This window comes from Paralichthys olivaceus, chromosome 17, assembly GCF_024713975.1.
Source record: "Paralichthys olivaceus isolate ysfri-2021 chromosome 17, ASM2471397v2, whole genome shotgun sequence".
Taxonomy (NCBI): Eukaryota; Metazoa; Chordata; class Actinopteri; order Pleuronectiformes; family Paralichthyidae; genus Paralichthys; species Paralichthys olivaceus.
In genome coordinates, this window is record NC_091109.1 from 1528987 (window position 1) to 1547409 (window position 18423).

An 18423-nucleotide genomic window follows, 5' to 3' on the forward strand; every position below is an offset into this window, starting at 1 on the left:
ATTAAAATGAAAACCATTTACAACTATGATCAAAAGAGAACACTTGGGCATTAAAGTTTAAAAGGCAAGGATAAGCACAGCCATGTGGATGGACAGATGAGGTGGAAAAGAGATAAAAAAGTAAAGTACAGTGCACTCTTATGCACAGAAAAGAGGCATAAAGTGCTTTTGCGCTGCACTGCAAAACATTGACCTGTAATTAATATGGTTGTTCCTCTGGGCAAGTTGAGGATAGCAGCTTTTTGGGATACAAACCCCTGAAGGATTCTGACCTGCAGTGAAGCTTTGTAAAGCATTTTTATTACACAGGAAACGAAAATCTGTTCCATGTCATACAGTGGAAGTGGAACTGACTCTCAAAATTTGTTATATTTATTGATAATAGCGCTGGTTCAATGGATTATCATGTATAATAAAAGGAAACACCAGTTATACATGACCATGCAACAATGAATTTAAGGAATCTGTTATTTTCCATTTTCTCCCTGTGATATGTCAACACTACATCCTACAAATTGAATACATGAGTCTGTACACTCACATGTAATGTACAAAGTAAACTAACTGGCGTAGTGTGTGTTATGTTTACAGATTTTGTTTCTGCTGCTGTATTTCTTCTGTGCCCTCATGCTTACCTTGCAGGTTCTGGAGGGGGAGCGTCATGATGCCCCCTGCAGCAGCAGCAGCCACCAGGCTCTGGATGTTGGCTGTGGGTAGGGAGAGGACCAGGCCCTGCTGCCCGCCCAGGTGTCCACCTGCATTGAAGGGGATGAGGATGGGCTGGTTCATGCCCGGCGCTGCCCCAGACATCACACCACCTACTGCATTTGCCAGCTGCTGTGCCACCAGGAGAGACTATGGAACACAAACACATGCAGAGAAACATCCATAGTATCACAAGAGTTTTCCCTTTTTAAATATACTATCATCAAAATATCATCATGTTACACTGGTCGAGCAAAAACGTTTTTATCTATTGGATTTAATTGTATCATCCGGGACATTTTTGTGGCTGTAGTGTAACTTACTTTACTTACATTGTCTTTACTAACTATAAGCAAATGTAATAAAAACCAATTCTCTACCATCACGCTTTTTGAACACACAACCCAACAGTCACTTTTTATCGTAAATAAATTAAAGGTATCCATAATTCATTATACACTTTTTTATTTCAGGTCTGAAATCCATTAACGATAATGTTGAATTACTGCTAAGTCGTACTTGTGTGTGCTGCCTGACACTTATTTTCTTCAGAAAAACACAGAATCACAATGGACTGACAAATATACACAATTTTATAACCTAGGATGTTGAGACAAGTGAAGCAGATGTCACCAACAGGAATATATGTCTGATGAGTGTATGAATGTAGCTGGTTTGCAGCTGAATTCTGTGCTGTGTCTCAGTCTGAGAGTGAAAACACACTGACTGAGATCAAATCCAATCTTTGTGAAAAAGCGGAGAACTTTTCTTTCACAGACATGCAAAGCGATTCATGTTTCATCCTGCTGAACATTTCCCGCAGAAATGTGCCTGAAATACACAGTAGCATTAAAAAAGTGCCAGTACTTTACTCTTTTGATGAAGGATATAACACATCACTCTCATCTCTTCATGTACCCATTCATTCATATTAGTTAAAGTGGAATCGCTGCAGTCATACCCATGGAGGAAAAGATATGTTATCAGAAGTATCGCTCTGAGATATTTTTCACAGTAGATTTCTTTAAATGCATTTTCTAAGGAAGTGAGTTTAGAAATACACGAACACATATTTCATTGAGAGCTTTGGGCCAGGAGTGTGTTTGTACCATGGCTGAAATCTCCATGAATACACAAGGAGCGACATCTTAAATTTCATTTATTCACATGAAACCTTTTTCAAATTACGTCTGCATTGGAGCACGTCAAAGTGAATTTACACAGGTGCTACACGAGAGAGGATGCTGCAAAATCCGACAAAATTACTCTTTAAATGTTGAATTGAATTGTTTGGAATAAAACCAATAAAAGTACATTGTCAGCATGTGTTGTGTCCACAGTAAAGCAGCCTTTAGACGTGGCAAGGCAAGTGCTGTTTTGACTCCTCCACAGTGACTTAAGTTCACGAGGCTTTAACTCCAATTGTCAGCTATCTGCTTCTGTTTTGCATGGTGTGTCTGCAGTTCTGCACAGGGTGCAGAGCAGGCTGACTGGTGCGAAGAGCCCACCATACTCCCGAGCCTGGTGCTCCTAGGTGACAGGCGTGTCACTGTGATAACCCTGCATGGTGCAGAACGCCTGCACCCACTCCGACACACATGCGATCACAGTTTAAGAGGTACGAGGTCACATGGGTTTAAAGCCACGAAGCACGAAAAGATCTCAGGGAGAAATATCAGGACTGAAAGACGACTGAATACCTGTTTGTGTTTCTCAGCTGTTAAAGGAATAAAGAAAGCATATAGTTGATTGTTGGTGGCAGGAGTAATCACACACATTGTGTAGGATTCGTCACTCTCAACATTTGCTTTGATACACGACAACAGTGCATAACCAATGACAATGTCTGACGCTTCTGAGAGCATTCAAAAGGACATTTGGCATTCATTTTTAAAAAAATGAATTAATAATTTGGGGGCTCAAAGAATCCTCAAAGGACAATAACAAAAGTGACGCATTTGCTAGCTACAAGTGTCATATTTTTAATCTTCTGTTTTAAACTAAATTTTATCTTGAATCGAAACAGCGTGTAATCAAAGACACTCTTTGAACATTTCATCTTTGAGCCAAACAAAATGAGATTGCCAAGCTTGACAGCAAAGACTGTCTCACATAGAAGGGAATAACATTAAAAAGACAACTCCACAATTATCAGATGTAGTCCTGATTTATTTATCATTACAGGCAGCTTTGGAGAAGCAGGCAGCTGCAGCCAAGAGAAAGCCCTTTGGAGATTTTTTTTTTAAAAGCATGCACAAGCTCTCGGTCTTTAGGCTTTTTGTTGTGCCAGTTTTAAAGTGATTATAATCTCTATCTGAGGGGGAAGACACTGTACATGCACACATCAAAATCAGAGATTAGAATAAATTTAGCATTAACATAATTAACTCAACTCTGCAGCCACACAACCAGTGTTCACTCCAAGAATCGCCAGCATCACTCATCTAGATTTACAAGCAGTTCCCCCTTCTGCCTTTTCGCCTGATGCTCTCAGTCCTCCTCTCCATAGGTGCTGTTGGAAAGCTGCTTTACAGTGCTTGGCAGGCCTGACAGCTGAGTGTTGAGAAGTGGTCTCCTAGGGGCCACACAGACACAAAAAACTGGGTGTGTGTTGGGCTCTGGATGGGAAACGGCCCCATTCTGGACTGAATGTGGTACCCAGCCTCTCTGCCCATCAGGGGAGAATAGGATATTCTATCTGCTTGGCAGCTCTGGCACTGAGAAATTGCCCATAATCACCCAGATAGCAGACTTTTGTCATCCTAACTGCAAGTGGGAAACAGAAGGAAGGTGGATTCATGTTGGGTAAACTACCATTGGATAATGGTTGTTCGAACAATATCCGGCTCTGGAGCGAGAATCTATCAAAACATATTGATCCTGGAACAAGAGAATTGGGTATGGCATGCGGAGCGCCTTTGTTTCTGAAAAGTGTTAGCTTCACAGAGACTGTACTGACAGCATTAATATATTAGATGGTGACTGTTGAGAGCCGCCTGCTGAGGCTCAGACTCTGACTGTTGCCTGCGCAAGATGCTTTCCTCTCTGTTTTTATTTCTTATCTGTTACCAAAACAGTGGCTTTGACAAGCCAGGGTATATGTAATCAGAAGAGTGCTTTTAATTAAGCTCATTCTTTATCTCCACTTGCAGCAGATTGACTCTTTCACCAGGGATTTCTCACGCTGCAAACCGACCCAATAGAAGTGAAGAGATTCCCTCTCATGTTTCCTCTTTCGTTTACCCAGATGAGGATTGACTGTCATTGAGTAACACTATGTGCAGGGAGAATGGCCTTATTAAAGAGGATGGAGGGAACCTGACACTGTGTGTGTGTTTGTGTGTGTGTACGTGCATGCATGTGCGTGCGTGTGTGTGAGCGTGTTGAGAGCTGACATTGAGCAGCACTAATGAGATAGATGTTCATTAAACATCGGCAAGCCACCAGGCCAATAAATCCAATCAGATAGGACAATGCCTGATTGAGCTATTAACAGAGCTGCAGGCTCGGGCTCTTTGCTCCTCTGCTTGTTATGACAAGGCCTGCATTGTTGTCTCATTAGTGCCACAGCTCAATTACATTTGAAGATGATGTGTGATGTTGAATGATGTTATAATTTCACTTTTAGCTGCAAAGGATTCTTGCTGTAGCCTTCAGTGAAGGTGTTATATGTTATGTTTCACTCACTGTTGTTCAATACACAGTGAGTTGATTATTTAAATTCATGCAAACACCAACATCTTTCTGTCAGACTAAACATAACACGATTAAGAGATCTGAGTTGGTCATTGATCTTTTGAATTACTCTGACTGCTGATTTTTTGTGCAGAAATGATCATGTAAGAAAAAGAGTAGTATGAGTTGTGAAGACATTAATTCCAATGTCAGTGTTGAGAATTAAATTAAAAAAGGTTAATCAAACATTAGCACTGATCATACATACATAGTGTGGAAAGTTTGAGTTCAGTGTATCGTCTCACTCACCTGTGGACCCATTGGGTATCCCGGATGAGACTGGCCTAGCTGACTCTGCTCTGACGGACTGCTGCTTGCATCAGACTGGACCGAGCCGTCGCGAACTCCTGAGAGAGCAACAGAGATCCACGTTGAAAAGCAGAAAAAAAAGGAGAAATAAAAGATTAGACCTTAGATCAACACAGCCAGTGTAAGTAAATAAACCCACAATACCGTCCATGCTGTGATATTACAATAAAGTGCTGTACGCGGTTGAGAGGGGAATTTGTATTTAAGTGTTTTATCAATAACTGCTGCAGAACAGAACAAATTACCAACCAGTGGAGAGGCTCATTGATGGGAGATGATGCATACTGGCGCGTCCCCGATGGCTTAGATTACTGCTGAGAGACAGAGCTCCACCACAAACGCAGGGCCATATTATTCAGCCATTTACATCACTGAGTATCACTCATCTAAACCCACTCCAACCCCCCTCTGTTCTGAGCCTGCAGCTACGAGACACAATTAGACCTGTTTGCTATGAGGGCAGAGTGGAGCAAAGCAGACAGGGACATGATAATAAGCTTGCTGATGGCTGCAGGGAAAATAAAGGACACCAACGCTTGGATATCATCTCACCAAATCTCTCAGCAGTGCACTGAGTCTGGGCTGCTCTAAAAGGTCCAAGAGGCTGTTTTGACCCTCACCCTTTGACCTTAATGATATTAAGAGCTCATGGTGCCTCACTGTTGACACAAAGAATTGTGCAGTGCAAAGTTTAGTCAATCTTGCAGAAAGAATAGTCAAAAAAAGGAAATGAGACTTGGGTGTCTTTTCCCAAATTACTGTACAAAAGAAAAAAATATACTTTCAGATTTCTTAAAAGATGGACTATTATTTTCTACTTATTTGTATGTAGAGCACATAAATATTAGTAAAGCAAAAATGTATGAAAGCTTGAACCTGAAAAATAGCCTTGTGAAAAAACTACTACAGTAAACCTGAAGTTGATTTTTATCGCTCAAATTTTGATTGAAATTATTTGTCCAGTACACTCAATAACAAATTGACACAAAGCAAAGATGCATCTATTTCTACGACTTCAAATAAAAGAGTTGAAAAAACAGTTGAAATGGTTACATGCTTCAAAATATGTAAAATGGATCTGACGCAAACTCATTCGCAGTTTGTGTTCCTGTAAATTGTATTTCGCGGATGCACTCACTCTTGCAACCATTGCGGCTATCTGCTAGTTAGCATGGCTAGCATCCATAACTGTGCAGCCCATAGCATCTACAAAATAAAGGTGTAGCTGCATGTGTTTCTCTTTCAACAGCACTGTGATGTGAAGATGACTCACATGCACTAACATGCACCCGCGCCTGGAAGTCTTGTAATGTACGTCCATGAACCAATCAGATCAGTGGTTGGATCGCTTGTGTTGCAAAGCCAATGGAATAAAATCTGGACAAACAACATCCACACAGTCCCGTTGAAGTGAACTGAATCAGTGTTTTTTTTGTGTTTACTTATTTATTCGCAAATATTTCAACAGATTTTCATGATTTTTGCTGAATCACAGTGTCATCTTGAGTAAATATACAGATCATTGAACTGAGGAACTGCAACAATGTGGTGAATCAAGCTTTATTTTTCTGTTACCACCAAAAACACTTTAATGCTTCTATTTCTTCTTATTTTGGCTTTAAACGCCTGGTTCAACTGGAGATGACTCAAAGTCATTGTAGTCACTCAGCCAATTTAAGGCCAATAAATCGAAAAATCAACTTATTTTGAAAACATCACAATGATCATTTTATAAAAAGGTGACATGCCATCTGTAATGGAATAAGCACAAGGCTGCTTTTTATGTGTGATACAAACCTCTCACAAAAGCTTCATAAACATCTTTTTAAATGTACTGTCTCCTTCATGAATTAGCGTTAACCTTGAATAAAGAGGATTTTGAAGAGGAAGTAAAGCTAACCGCGTGGAAATGTGTTTAAAGGCCACACAACTTCAATAACTACACAATGTTGGCAATAAATGTAAAAGATGTAATCACTTTTCAACTAGAAGATACATTTTCTTAAATGGAATATCTCAGCTTTTAAATTAAGAATAGAAATCTGATTTAAATGTATTTTTTTTTTCTTTTTGTGAAACATACAAGGCATGCAGTGGTTTTCTAGCCCTGTTATAAAAGCTTCATACAAAGAGCACTATTGAGTAGCCTCAGCAGCAAGATCTCATTGCCTGTCAAGTATATTTATGTATTACATTTTAAACTCGCCTCCGCCAAGTAAAATCATTTCATCTTTACATAAAATCCAAATAATTGGTGAATGGCATGACCTAACAAATGAACCTCAAGCATTTGATGGTTGATGTGAAAGCCCAAGGGGGAGCCTGCTTTTCTAGCTGGTTTCTACCTCTGGCTGGCTGGCCCTGCTCCTCGATGAAGGTCCACATCCTCTCGCTTATCAGCCGCTCAACGCAATGAATATTTTGACAAGCCAGTCTCTTTTCACCAATTATTTCACCCATTATGGATCATGCTGTGCACAGCCCCACCCTGTGCACTCAGTTTGTGGAATTAAGATCAATCTGAACATACAGGGACGACTTTGCGGCTGAGTCGATATAAAGCTACAGATAAAGTACAATAGCATTATAATCTACTGTATAATTTCACATTTATTATGGGGCCACACATTATTTTACTGGACTTGATTGGAGGTATTGTCTCTCATCAGATAATTCTCACTTCAGTCCTTATCAAATTAATTTCTTTCCTTCAGTTTTTTAGTTGTAGCATCAAAAAACTTTTCAACCATCTCAAATGAATTCAGCTGCAACACTGTGATTATTATAATAAAGGCAGAAGTGCTACTGAGCAACTTTTATGACAGTGGATTATCAAATTATCATCATGACAAAGCCAATTAGCTAATTTAAGATTCCAAACTACAATGAAAGACTTCACAGCTTCAAACAGTATGGCTCATGACTGTAGTTAAGATATTGGTCGTGAATAATGTATTTTATCTGATCAACACAGTGGGGAGACTTACTGAATAACGATTTCTTGATGCTTTTTATTGCAGCATTTCACAATAACTTAGAAAGCTTCATCCCCCTTGCAAATATCTGTAACGTTAACACGTTTATCGCAGGGGAAAAAATCAATAATAAATAAATACACATGCACATCTTCACCCAAAGGATTTGTGTAATTTCTTTAACTAAATTAAATGGCTGACGGGAAATACCCAGGGAGTAAATCTTCAATTCTTTTTTTTATTACTTGAGTCTTTGTACTTGTTTTGCTTTACCTTTCTTTGAAAATCTACCTATCTAATGTGAATCACTCTTAAGTGGATTTACAGATGAATATTAGCACTGTAGATGGGGGGCAGAGAAAATATCTTGATCGGACCTTTAGAAAGAAGAAACCCCTTTGATGCCGTGATTATACGCAGGTCACACGATGAATAAAATGGAATGAATGGACGTATTGATGTGAGGAGAGATGAAAGCTCGGGCCAAATGGATGAAAGAACAGGCGACGCACATTCAACATAGCTTTACATTTATCAAGGACGTTCAGGCTTTATCTCTTTTTTTGAATTTCTGAGCAATTGAATTGCTTCTTTAACAACACAAGTGTCCTTAAATCACATATCCATTCGGATCCATACAAAACCACTCTTTAGCCCTAAAATATACACACATTCAGTGTGTTTTTCACAGCCTTGACTTCAGGAAAGACAATCAGTTTAATTAAATTAAACACATCTTGAGTCCAACGCATGCTGACGGTGACATGAATACTAACAGTGGAAACAATTGTCAATGTAAGTGAAATAATCATATGTATCTCAGGGCACAGGGTGCAATTCAAAGTGACTTATGTCATGAAATATTGCCAATATCCACCACTATATAAATTCTCTTTCATTGATCAACAAAGTGGCCACTGGAGAGTGACTTTCAATGCCACACAAGGCTGAGAGAGCCTCTCTGCGCTTTGTGTGTGTGTTTATCGAGGTAGGGAGGGGGGCAAAGAGCTATATTTATTTGACTTCATTGGGCCTGTCTTAATGCAGGGTGCCCCAAGGACTGCACCACAAAACAATTAGCCTGGATTTCATAAAGCAATCAGCATGCCACCTTGTCTAATGCAACCGCTTCTTACATTGACAGTCTGAATAAAATGGGTGTTATTGAAAGCTTTGTGTTCATGTTAGCTTTCGCCTCAATGCATTTATGAATCAATTTTTGTCCATAAAAGAAGCTTGAACACTTAAGCTATTTTAGTGGAAATGCATTATGTAAGTTGTCAAATGTGCGAAAGAGGCCTGGCAACGATTCAGCCATTTCAGAATGAACAGCCAACCCCCATTTTTATAATGGTCCTTTTGAAAATGTCTGGCTGAGTGCATGTGTTTGCTATTGAGATATTGTCAATCATTTTGCGGCTGAAATGCAATCCATGGTTAAATAATTTCATGTTTAACTAAAGAAGAAGATTATAAGTTGATTATTTTCTTATTCCTTATTCTAAGTGTATTTATCACAGTTGTGACAATTGCAGTGCAAAACCCTGCTCAACAATATTATATTCATTACAGTTTTTGCATTGTGTTGTGTGGTTGAAAAAGAGTGTTGATGCTGGACGGAGATGTGTACGCTGTTGGAGCAAAACAGAATAGACCCAGATAAACAAAAATCCACATCATACAGACGCTTTAATTCCATCAATACACAACCAACTGTCCCAGATTGTTTGACCATTGATTTTGTTGATACTACATGTAAAGTTCATTTGGCATTGTAGAAAGAGCTGTGGGAGGCAAACACGTAGTGTGACAGATCATCTAACTTTTATTTCTCCATCTAAAGAAGCCTGGAATAAAGTCCACACAGTGTGCAGCCTATCATATACAGTGTGGGGTTTATAGTGATTTACTTAACTCCTTGTAGAATGCAAGAGAGTCAAAATCACCAGTGATTTAGCTCAGTGTTTCATTACTCCCACCAAAGCCCTCAACAATAACACAGGGCATAATCTGCTGCCAATAACTCCAGGTGCTCTTAGTTAGATGGCTCCCTCTGGACCCACAGGGAAGTAATACTCTGTTTAGAGGCTGGGGTGGAGAAGCTGCTAGGAATAGGTCAATAGTGTTTGTGGGGATAGAAAATCGCCAGAGACCGACTTTTGAGTGGCCGCCTGTAACACTATTAGCTACATTATGGCTACTGCTTCTGCTCGGAGAGCTGTCATTTCCTTAATTAAGAGCCCAGCGCAGGGGCAAGAGGGAAAGAGGGCACCATCATCTCTCTGGGCCTCCGACATTAAGCCTGATTCCTCATTGCTCGAGGGTGTAGACCTTAGAGGGGAGGGGGAAATATCACTGTCATTCATTATTCTGGCACAACGTGGAATTGTGGAGTTAAGGAATTACATAGGAGGTGGTGCCATGGAGTGTGCCGAACAGAAAGGATTTTACACCTCAGCAGTTCTTTCTCTGACTGTTTCTGAGGTGATTGCTAGGAGGGGGAGAGGAAGAGAAGGACAGAAGAAGGACAACCTGAGAGGAAATGGATGCCTCTGAGTAATAGATGTCTCCAAAGACAGGCTTTAAATGTAAACAACATAAAATAGTACACTGCACAAGTAACTCCCAACAGGTTCTGATGAATGGGTGGATGGATAATCTGCATGCAAAAAATGCTTAAAACTGTAAAGGGCCCTGTGCTCCAACACTTATGCTCTCACTCGTGGCCACAGGTCTTCACCAAAAGGCTCTCTGACATGAGAGTGCTCCGCTCCAGCTCTTACCTGTCTCTCCCTTGATACTGGAGTGGAGATGGAAGCCGCAGAAGCACAAGAGGGACCAGAGGGAGGTAAATTGGTGAGAAGAGGCAATGCTCATTTCAAAGGTCAAGAAGGAGAGATGGTGTGATGGAGAGAGGATGGTGGAGAAGGAAAGAGAAGGAGGAGGGAGGGAAATGAGGAGAGAAAAGGGCTTTTGTGTTGCATCCTCACGGGGGACTTGGGACACTTTGCACATGAGCACATCTGTTACGGAGCATCCTCCTCATTCCCAAAGCAATGTCAACCTGATTAGCTCAGGGAGGAAAGAGGTAAATAATAATCCAAATTATTCTTCATCCTTTTATGGCCATCAGCGAAGGAAGGACGCTGAGATGAAGACTACTTTTAGAGCGCTGTAAGCCTTTTAGGAGGAGCTTGGTTCACTATTGTTCCTGCTCTTAAATGATATTTGCTGTAAATAGGATTCTGCTGCCTGCACCCTGCAACCCTGTGCTGAAGAAAGGCCTTTCTTTAACTCCAGCATACCTCTCCACTTTGCCTGTGTATAAACATAAAGCTGTTATGATTAGAGTTGAAAACAATTGAAATAGAAGAAAATATAAAAATTCATAACTACTAAAGATTTACAGCTTTTTCCTGTTTTATATCATATCAAGTTAAAATATTGGGACTTTGGACTGTTAATTAGCGCAAAAGAAGAAATTTGAACCTGGGACTTTGTGAAATAGTTAGGTATATATTTCATCTATTCAGCAAAAGATGAAAGTATTAATTGAGGAAATCATTTGCAGATTAGTAGAAAATGAAAATTCTACAATGACTTGCAGACCTATTGCAAAGAAAGAAGGACAAGTTCAAATTCCATAATATCCTCGAATAGAAAATTACATGAAATTTGACAACTATGTCATTTAACCAGCAATAATAATAAAGCCTCTAAAATGATAGTATCTGCTGCTTTTCTTGTGAATTTAATATTTTTATTTTAAGTTGAAAGCTATTCAACAAATTTGGCAAATTGAAAAATGGCACTTTAGGTTCCGGGAAGTTGTGACGGGCATTTTTCACTATTTTCTGTCATTTTATTGAATTGACAATATCTGCATCTTCAAACTAAAACAGCATCCTTTTTTTAAATATCTGTCCATCTTTCTTTGCATCTGGTCAACTGGCTAGAAGTAGCCAGTGGGGTGTGAGGGCAGTCCAGAACACAGTGTGTATGTTCCAGTATATGTGTGAGTGTGTATGCGTGGGGGGCTAGACACCCACATGTCATGCCTGACACATCAGCCTGGGCCCCCCAGGCTATCCGACACTAATGCTGTCTATGTCCCACTTTCTACCCCTTGCCCCTCGAAACCTCCTCTCCCCCCCTCCTCCTCACCCACTTCCTCTGTCATGGAGGTATAATAACAATGGATCACAGCAGCGCCGCAGCACAGGCTCAATCACTATAGGATAACATCAGGTGATACGGGCTGTGCAAGAGTATATCTCACCTCCACTGAACCCGAGCTAAACGGACTTTACCTAGAAATGAGTTTATCTGGAGAAAGTCCTGTAGTAGTTACTGTATTCCCTGTAGCGGTGATATTTACAGGAAGTGAGTGGGTACAGGTGGAAACAAGCAAATCATCATGTAGCTAAAAGACACCCCACCCTGTCCTCCCCCTCTCCTCCCCTCCCAGCACATTATTCAGGTGGAGCAGACAAATAGTGGAAGGAGGGACGTCAGGAAATAGTATTGCTTTGAAGCCCATAACTCTGTTCTGGAGAAAAGAAGCATCACAGTGTTATTCCACATCCTCAGATATAAAGGGAAAAAAACATAATAACTTCTCGATAGCCTGGATCTCCACTGCCCTATACTAGCACCCCCCCCCTTCCGCCCGCCCACACCCCTGCCTCATCCACCATACACCCACTTCTCCTGCCTCAATCTTTGGTTTCAAAGGAAGCGAATCAGCCAGAAGGACAGAAGGTTATGCATTAGTACTGGTCATTGCTCAAAGAGCGAGTGTTATAAATAATAAAGGCTTGTGAAGGACACAAGGGCTGTGGGATGCATCTCTGGTTCACGCCACACAAGTCAAAGACAAGAATGTAATTTCTATTCCGAAAATGTGACCCCAGCAGCTTCAATTACATCTCAACAACACCAACCGTGGCTGTGCCAGGAGATGTGATGCCTCTTTGTTAGCTCTACATGAAAGGCTTATTGATATTGGTTATGGAGCGCATACTACACAACGTGTTTTTTTTTTCTGAAAATGATTTCCCAACTTAAAGAAAGTGCAAAACTTAAGTAAATGCATATCGAAATTCAATTTATTTTCTCCACAGCTGTCCACCTACACAACTTCTAATGTGGATTACTTCCTAGTCAAGGCAAATCAAATCTTTTTCACTTTACATATAAAAACAACCGGGAAAATGACATTGTCAACTGCATTGAAGTTGAACTTGTTCGTGAAAGTCATTCCTGCATAACAAAGCTTCTGTAAAAACCTGACGACCTTTAGCTGCTGCTGAAAATGAGAAGTCTGCCTCATGTTCTCTCCCTGTCCTTCATGCCATGTGGTGATTGTGTTTGTGTTGCTGTCGCCAGGGCCACGGTGGGCACATTAGCCAGCATATTACACCTGCTTTACAGGCATGCATTAAGCTGGTTTTCAAGTTTTTTCAGACAGCAGAAATCCCCATAATGAGATCCACCTCCTGCGGACAGACCTGTTCCCCCACAGTCTCCTTTATCCCCTACTTATTTACTCAGCGAGGCCAATTCAGCACTGGGTTTGCGCCACTTTATTACTTAACCTCAGTGCACAACATTACGAGGCTCTTTGCATCAGCAAGCAGCCTGTCCCACCATGTATCCAGCTCACTAAGCTGATTACACAAAAATAATAAGAACTCATGCCTCCAGCAATGTGTGTGCGTTTCTCTTTGTGTGTCGTGTGTACGTGTGTGTCGTGGAAATAAGTGCAAAAGAGAATTCTGCACGAAACCTATTAGTTTTGTCCCCTACCTACACTATATATTAATAATATTGAGTATGCATTACGTAATTTAGGAGAAATTAAGGTTTGGCAATAAAACAATATCAATAATTGTAATTATCACTACATAATTTTCATCAATAGCATCCAACCAGGTCAATCAAAGTCAAACTGGCTTATGTAGATGTAAAATGTGAACCAAGCTGCTGAATAAAAGTTTGAGCCTTTTATTGGTGAACATAATGGACACTTCATGGATTGTCGCAGTTTTCCCAAAATATAACACTTTAGCTACTGTCACCGTTTCGCGGTTGCTGGCGGAGACTGGACCGATTCCAAATGTTTTTTAGGTATCATTCATGCACACACCCACACTTTATACAAAGGGACCAAGTTGAAAAATACCTGAATTCCCCTTTAACTTTGAAGTTTTCCAGTTATTCCTGAAAACTGTCTCACTACTGTTGACCAGTAGTTTTCATTTTTGATGATGAAACATTTTTGATTACGAAACATCATTGAGTTACCACTTAGAGAAATACTAAATATAAAAAGGTTGATGAAACATCTGTCTTGTAAAATTGTTCAAACTTATACATTTAAGCACATGAAGTGCAACTTTTCTAATGATATAAGTCTAAATAGACTCCATGGTAAAGACTGTCCTATGTGGGTGAAATGTTGACTTAAACTAATTTTACTAATCCAATGGATGATCTCCGAGTAGGTGAAGCTTGTAAAAAACTAAAACTGAGTTACAGCCATACAACACATGTGCATTCAGGTTGGACCTCTTGTTGTGAATGACCACCAATACCAGGAATCAATTAAAGATTCATTTTGCTCTTTTGGGGAGGGGGGATCTCTAGGTGACCTTTCTGAAAATGTTCCACCATTTTGGCAGGATCCGTGTAAGTGCAGACCATTTCATGTAGACAGTAAGTGTATGAAATGAGTGCTCCTGTCGTTCCAGCCGGGCTCTCTTTGACAGCATGATGATAGAAGCGTCACATCCTTGGAAGAGTAAATGCAAACTGACAAGAGATGAGCCTTTGGTTGCTGAATATAATACGGAATTGTGCTCTGAGTGTCTTATTATCTTGTCTGTTGATGTCTGAAAGGGGGAGATTTGCTTGAGAAGAGAAGACAGAAACTGTACGCTTCCAACACCATCTCGTCCGTTGGAGAAAAAAATTGCTTGCCCTACTAACCACAGCTTTCCCACCTAATGTCCACTTCTACTTGGAATAAATACAAGGCGGCAGGATGTTTGTGGTGCCTTGTAGCCCCTGTTAGGTGAAGTGGAAGACTATTTGCACAGGCAAGCTTTTAGGAGGAGAACGACCCTTTCACCACTGCAGTAAGCATGTGATGGGTGTAGAAGGTGGACAGTTTACTGTAGACAAACATGACCGCTACTGTCATTGTCTCCCGACTTCTTCTCGTACTTGCACAAACTTGTAGATGGTAGTCAAGAACCAAAACTAAAATTATACTTCAGTTGTGTACACAGATAAAAGGTTGTTGTCGGTTCATTGAATATGAAAACAGTATATGACACATCTAATCGTACCATTTATTGTTAGACGTAGATGTCAACTGCCAGAAAATTCACTACGGTAGATTTATCACACCTGTTGTCAAAGAATCCCCACCGAATAAGGCACTGCACAACTCTATAACGTCTATAACTCTTCAGCTGTAGGTTGTCGTCAGTAGAAGACTTTCCAGCAGCTATGCATGCGTGTTAGGTGTCAATTCCGACCACATTATTACCAATACTTGCATTCAACAGGAGCAAATTAAGTCTGAGCATGATTTGCATTGCCTTGTGACTGTTGCTTTATGCTTTTTTTGACAAGCATGTCTGTCAATCATGACATTGGAGCATTCTGTCAGAGAGATTTTGCGACCTGAAGGCTGCAAAATCTCTGACAGAATTGCTCTTCACTGCACTGCATGTAAAGAGGAAAAATCTTAATATTGTGGCCTCTGCTCTGTGCAGAACCACATAAAGAAAGCCACTGAATAATCTAAGGCCTAGTTTAAAGGCTCAGTTCAGGGTCATTCACATTCATAAAATCATGGTGAAATCATCGCGAAACTCATGATCTTTCTTGCAAAAACGAGAGTTTAATGAAAAACACAAATATAAGCAAATGTGACTGAAATAATTAAAAACATTAAATCATTGTTTGCATGTTTGTTTTGGAAACCATTCAGCTATTAAAACGGTTAAATAACCTCATATGCATTACTTCTTAATGTTTTCAATATGTCAGCTTTTCAAGAAACCTTAAAGCCACATCTTTCACGCTCACTTGGTATTGAAAGAGCTTCATACACCTGACTCAAAGAGGGTGATATAATCCATCAACACCACTAAGAAGTGTAAAAATCTCCTAAACTTTAATTCAAACTTCAACTTAATACATAACAAAATAGACCTGTCACAATCGCCCTGAACAAGGTGTCACCATCACCACAACTTTTTCACTATTCTATCAGAATTTCAGGTGAAAGTACCAAAAGATGCAAAGAGCCTCTTCTTCAAACAACCTTCTCCCACTCACTCTTCCTCCCCATCTCTCCCAGCACAAGACACGACGGTGCCATGTCTCCTCACGGGTCCCTGACTCTCTCTCTTCTGACAGGTCATTTGGCAACGCTTCCCCAAACCAAACCTACCGCTGTGGGCTGTGCCACCGGGCAAAGAGAAACCATCCCCTAAAAAATTCACAACTTTCACTGGAGCAGCTCTGTCCAGTCACATGCAGTATGACAAGAGCCATCAGCAGGTGAAAAATGGGCAAAAAACCCAGACTTTGTCTTGTGGTTACACAAATATGTTTTAGAAATTATGAATGACTTTCATATTTATCATCATCAAAAGGTTTGAAATTTCTTAAAATATAAATACATACATATATAAGTGAACGTGCACAAGGGAAAAAGAAGCAAGATGCAATCAATAGAGAAGCAGGAGTCAGAGACTGATCAGAGAGGAAGAAAGAGGGAGAGACTTGATGCTTATTAAACCAAATTGCAATGCTTCTGAGACAAATCCTGCAGTAGCCAGTCCTTGTTTAGAAGCCTCTAGCTTCACGTTATTCTTTAAACAAGGATTTAAAAGACAGCTGAACTCTCACTGATTAGGTTTGAGAGTAATGTTTGGCTGTCCCTCCTCCAAATTCTTATTTTATTTTGTTCACAAATGCTTGGCAAGCTGAGTCCATTGGCACTTTTTTCTTTCAGTTGGCGCTATTAAACTATACTCCCTGCCACTTCCCAGGAAATACACACACACACACACATACACACACACACACACACACACACACACACACTGAAGGTTCAGATAGAAATTCATACATACTGATATTCCATCAGAATCTTTTATTAAAATAATTTAAAAAAGATAAATATGGACTGTTAGCAGTACAAATTCATAGCCAGCAATAAATCAATTACATGCCAAAATCTCTCATACACAAATGCACTGAAGCATGCACGTTCACACACACACATACACGCACAGTTTAAATTTAAAAAATGGAAAAACAGGCAGTCACAAGAGGAAACAGTAGTTTGTAAAATTATTCAAAAAAACTACTTCTTAAGCCATGGAAGAAGGATTTCTTTCGCTTCGCATTTTGCATCCATATAAAAATAACATAATAAATACAATTGAGAAGTGGAAATTGTGAAAATATGTAAAGTGCATCATTTGTTTCTGCAGTCCTGGACTGTTCTCTAACAAACCTTCAACTTAAATTAACCAAACAAAAATAATTTGCTAAGGGAATGAAAGATGGGGGCATGTAATTTCCTTGAAATTAAATATAAACATCACATTTAAAATCTTCCTGCTTTCTTAAATAACTGATCCCTAAAATCTGCTGTTACTGGACATTACAATTTAATAATATATATTAGCACATATATTTAGTTTGTAATTATTTCTTAATTTAATTATTTAAGTGTCTCTAATGAAATCAAGCTGGGACTACAGGAGATTTAGGGCTACATTAGCTTTCTCATTATAGTGAATAATTTGAAAATGTGCTAAATGGTAATTTATATCATTATGCTTATTGATTCATAAGGAGGCAGTGATTCAATTAGTCCATGACTGAAGCAGCTCATGATAAGAAAAGGTAAACACAGTCCTCTATAGACACAACCAAAATAGAGTGTGAACATTCAGTTAATGAGATAAAGTGCAGAAATAATGAGGCATGCTGATGTAGAAATTGGCTATTTTTTAAGATCATTTTGCAAGTGAAGAAACCAAAAGATTCAAAATAATTGAATGAAGTGAATATATAACACAGAAAACTCAACATTAATCTAGAAACAATAACATTATATGTGATGTACCAATGATAAATATATTTGCTGTCAAGTTGAGGTTTTAATTTCACAGAGAATAAAGTTGTTATTTATCTCAATAGTTTACTTTAAATTCTATTAATGTTTAAATAGCAGATATAGCAATTGATTCTATTTTAAAAAGTGCATATTTCCAAAAATCACCAGGGCAATGAAAGTGGGTTTGAGGTAAAATATCCTGACACGTAATATCTTATTTTTACAGGTCAGTTAAACTTTTAAAAAAATGTTATCTTAAGGAAAGTCATAGTAAGGCAACACCAACTTGATCCATTAATACTTATTAGTAGTGTTTTTTATATCAGTGATAAATATGTACAGAATTTCCATAAAGAACATTTCTGCAGTTCGGTTACCTCTTGTAAAGTCATTACACTAATCTGACAGAGACAGTCCTCTGCAGACAAAATATGATGCACAAAACATCTTAACATACAAAAATGACTTATAATACAATTTCACTAACTACAAGAGCCTGACACTAACTTGCTCACTGAACTTAAACTTAGTTTGTTGTCTGACGCTGCT

At 39.4% G+C, this 18423-nt stretch overlaps 1 protein-coding gene across 7 annotated transcripts in view; it reads right to left on the reverse strand.

Moving 5' to 3' along the window:
* Nucleotides 1-18423, reverse strand: part of pou6f2 (POU class 6 homeobox 2) — a 69757-nt gene that overhangs the window by 44830 nt on the left and 6504 nt on the right. For all 7 annotated transcript variants that reach the window (XM_069512034.1, XM_020087745.2, XM_020087748.2 and 4 more), the window contains 2 exons: nucleotides 4690-4787; nucleotides 636-855 (listed from right to left, as the gene is read on the reverse strand). In XM_069512034.1, coding sequence (XP_069368135.1) covers nucleotides 636-855; nucleotides 4690-4787 — 318 coding nt within the window. The remainder of the gene's footprint in view (nucleotides 1-635; nucleotides 856-4689; nucleotides 4788-18423) is intronic.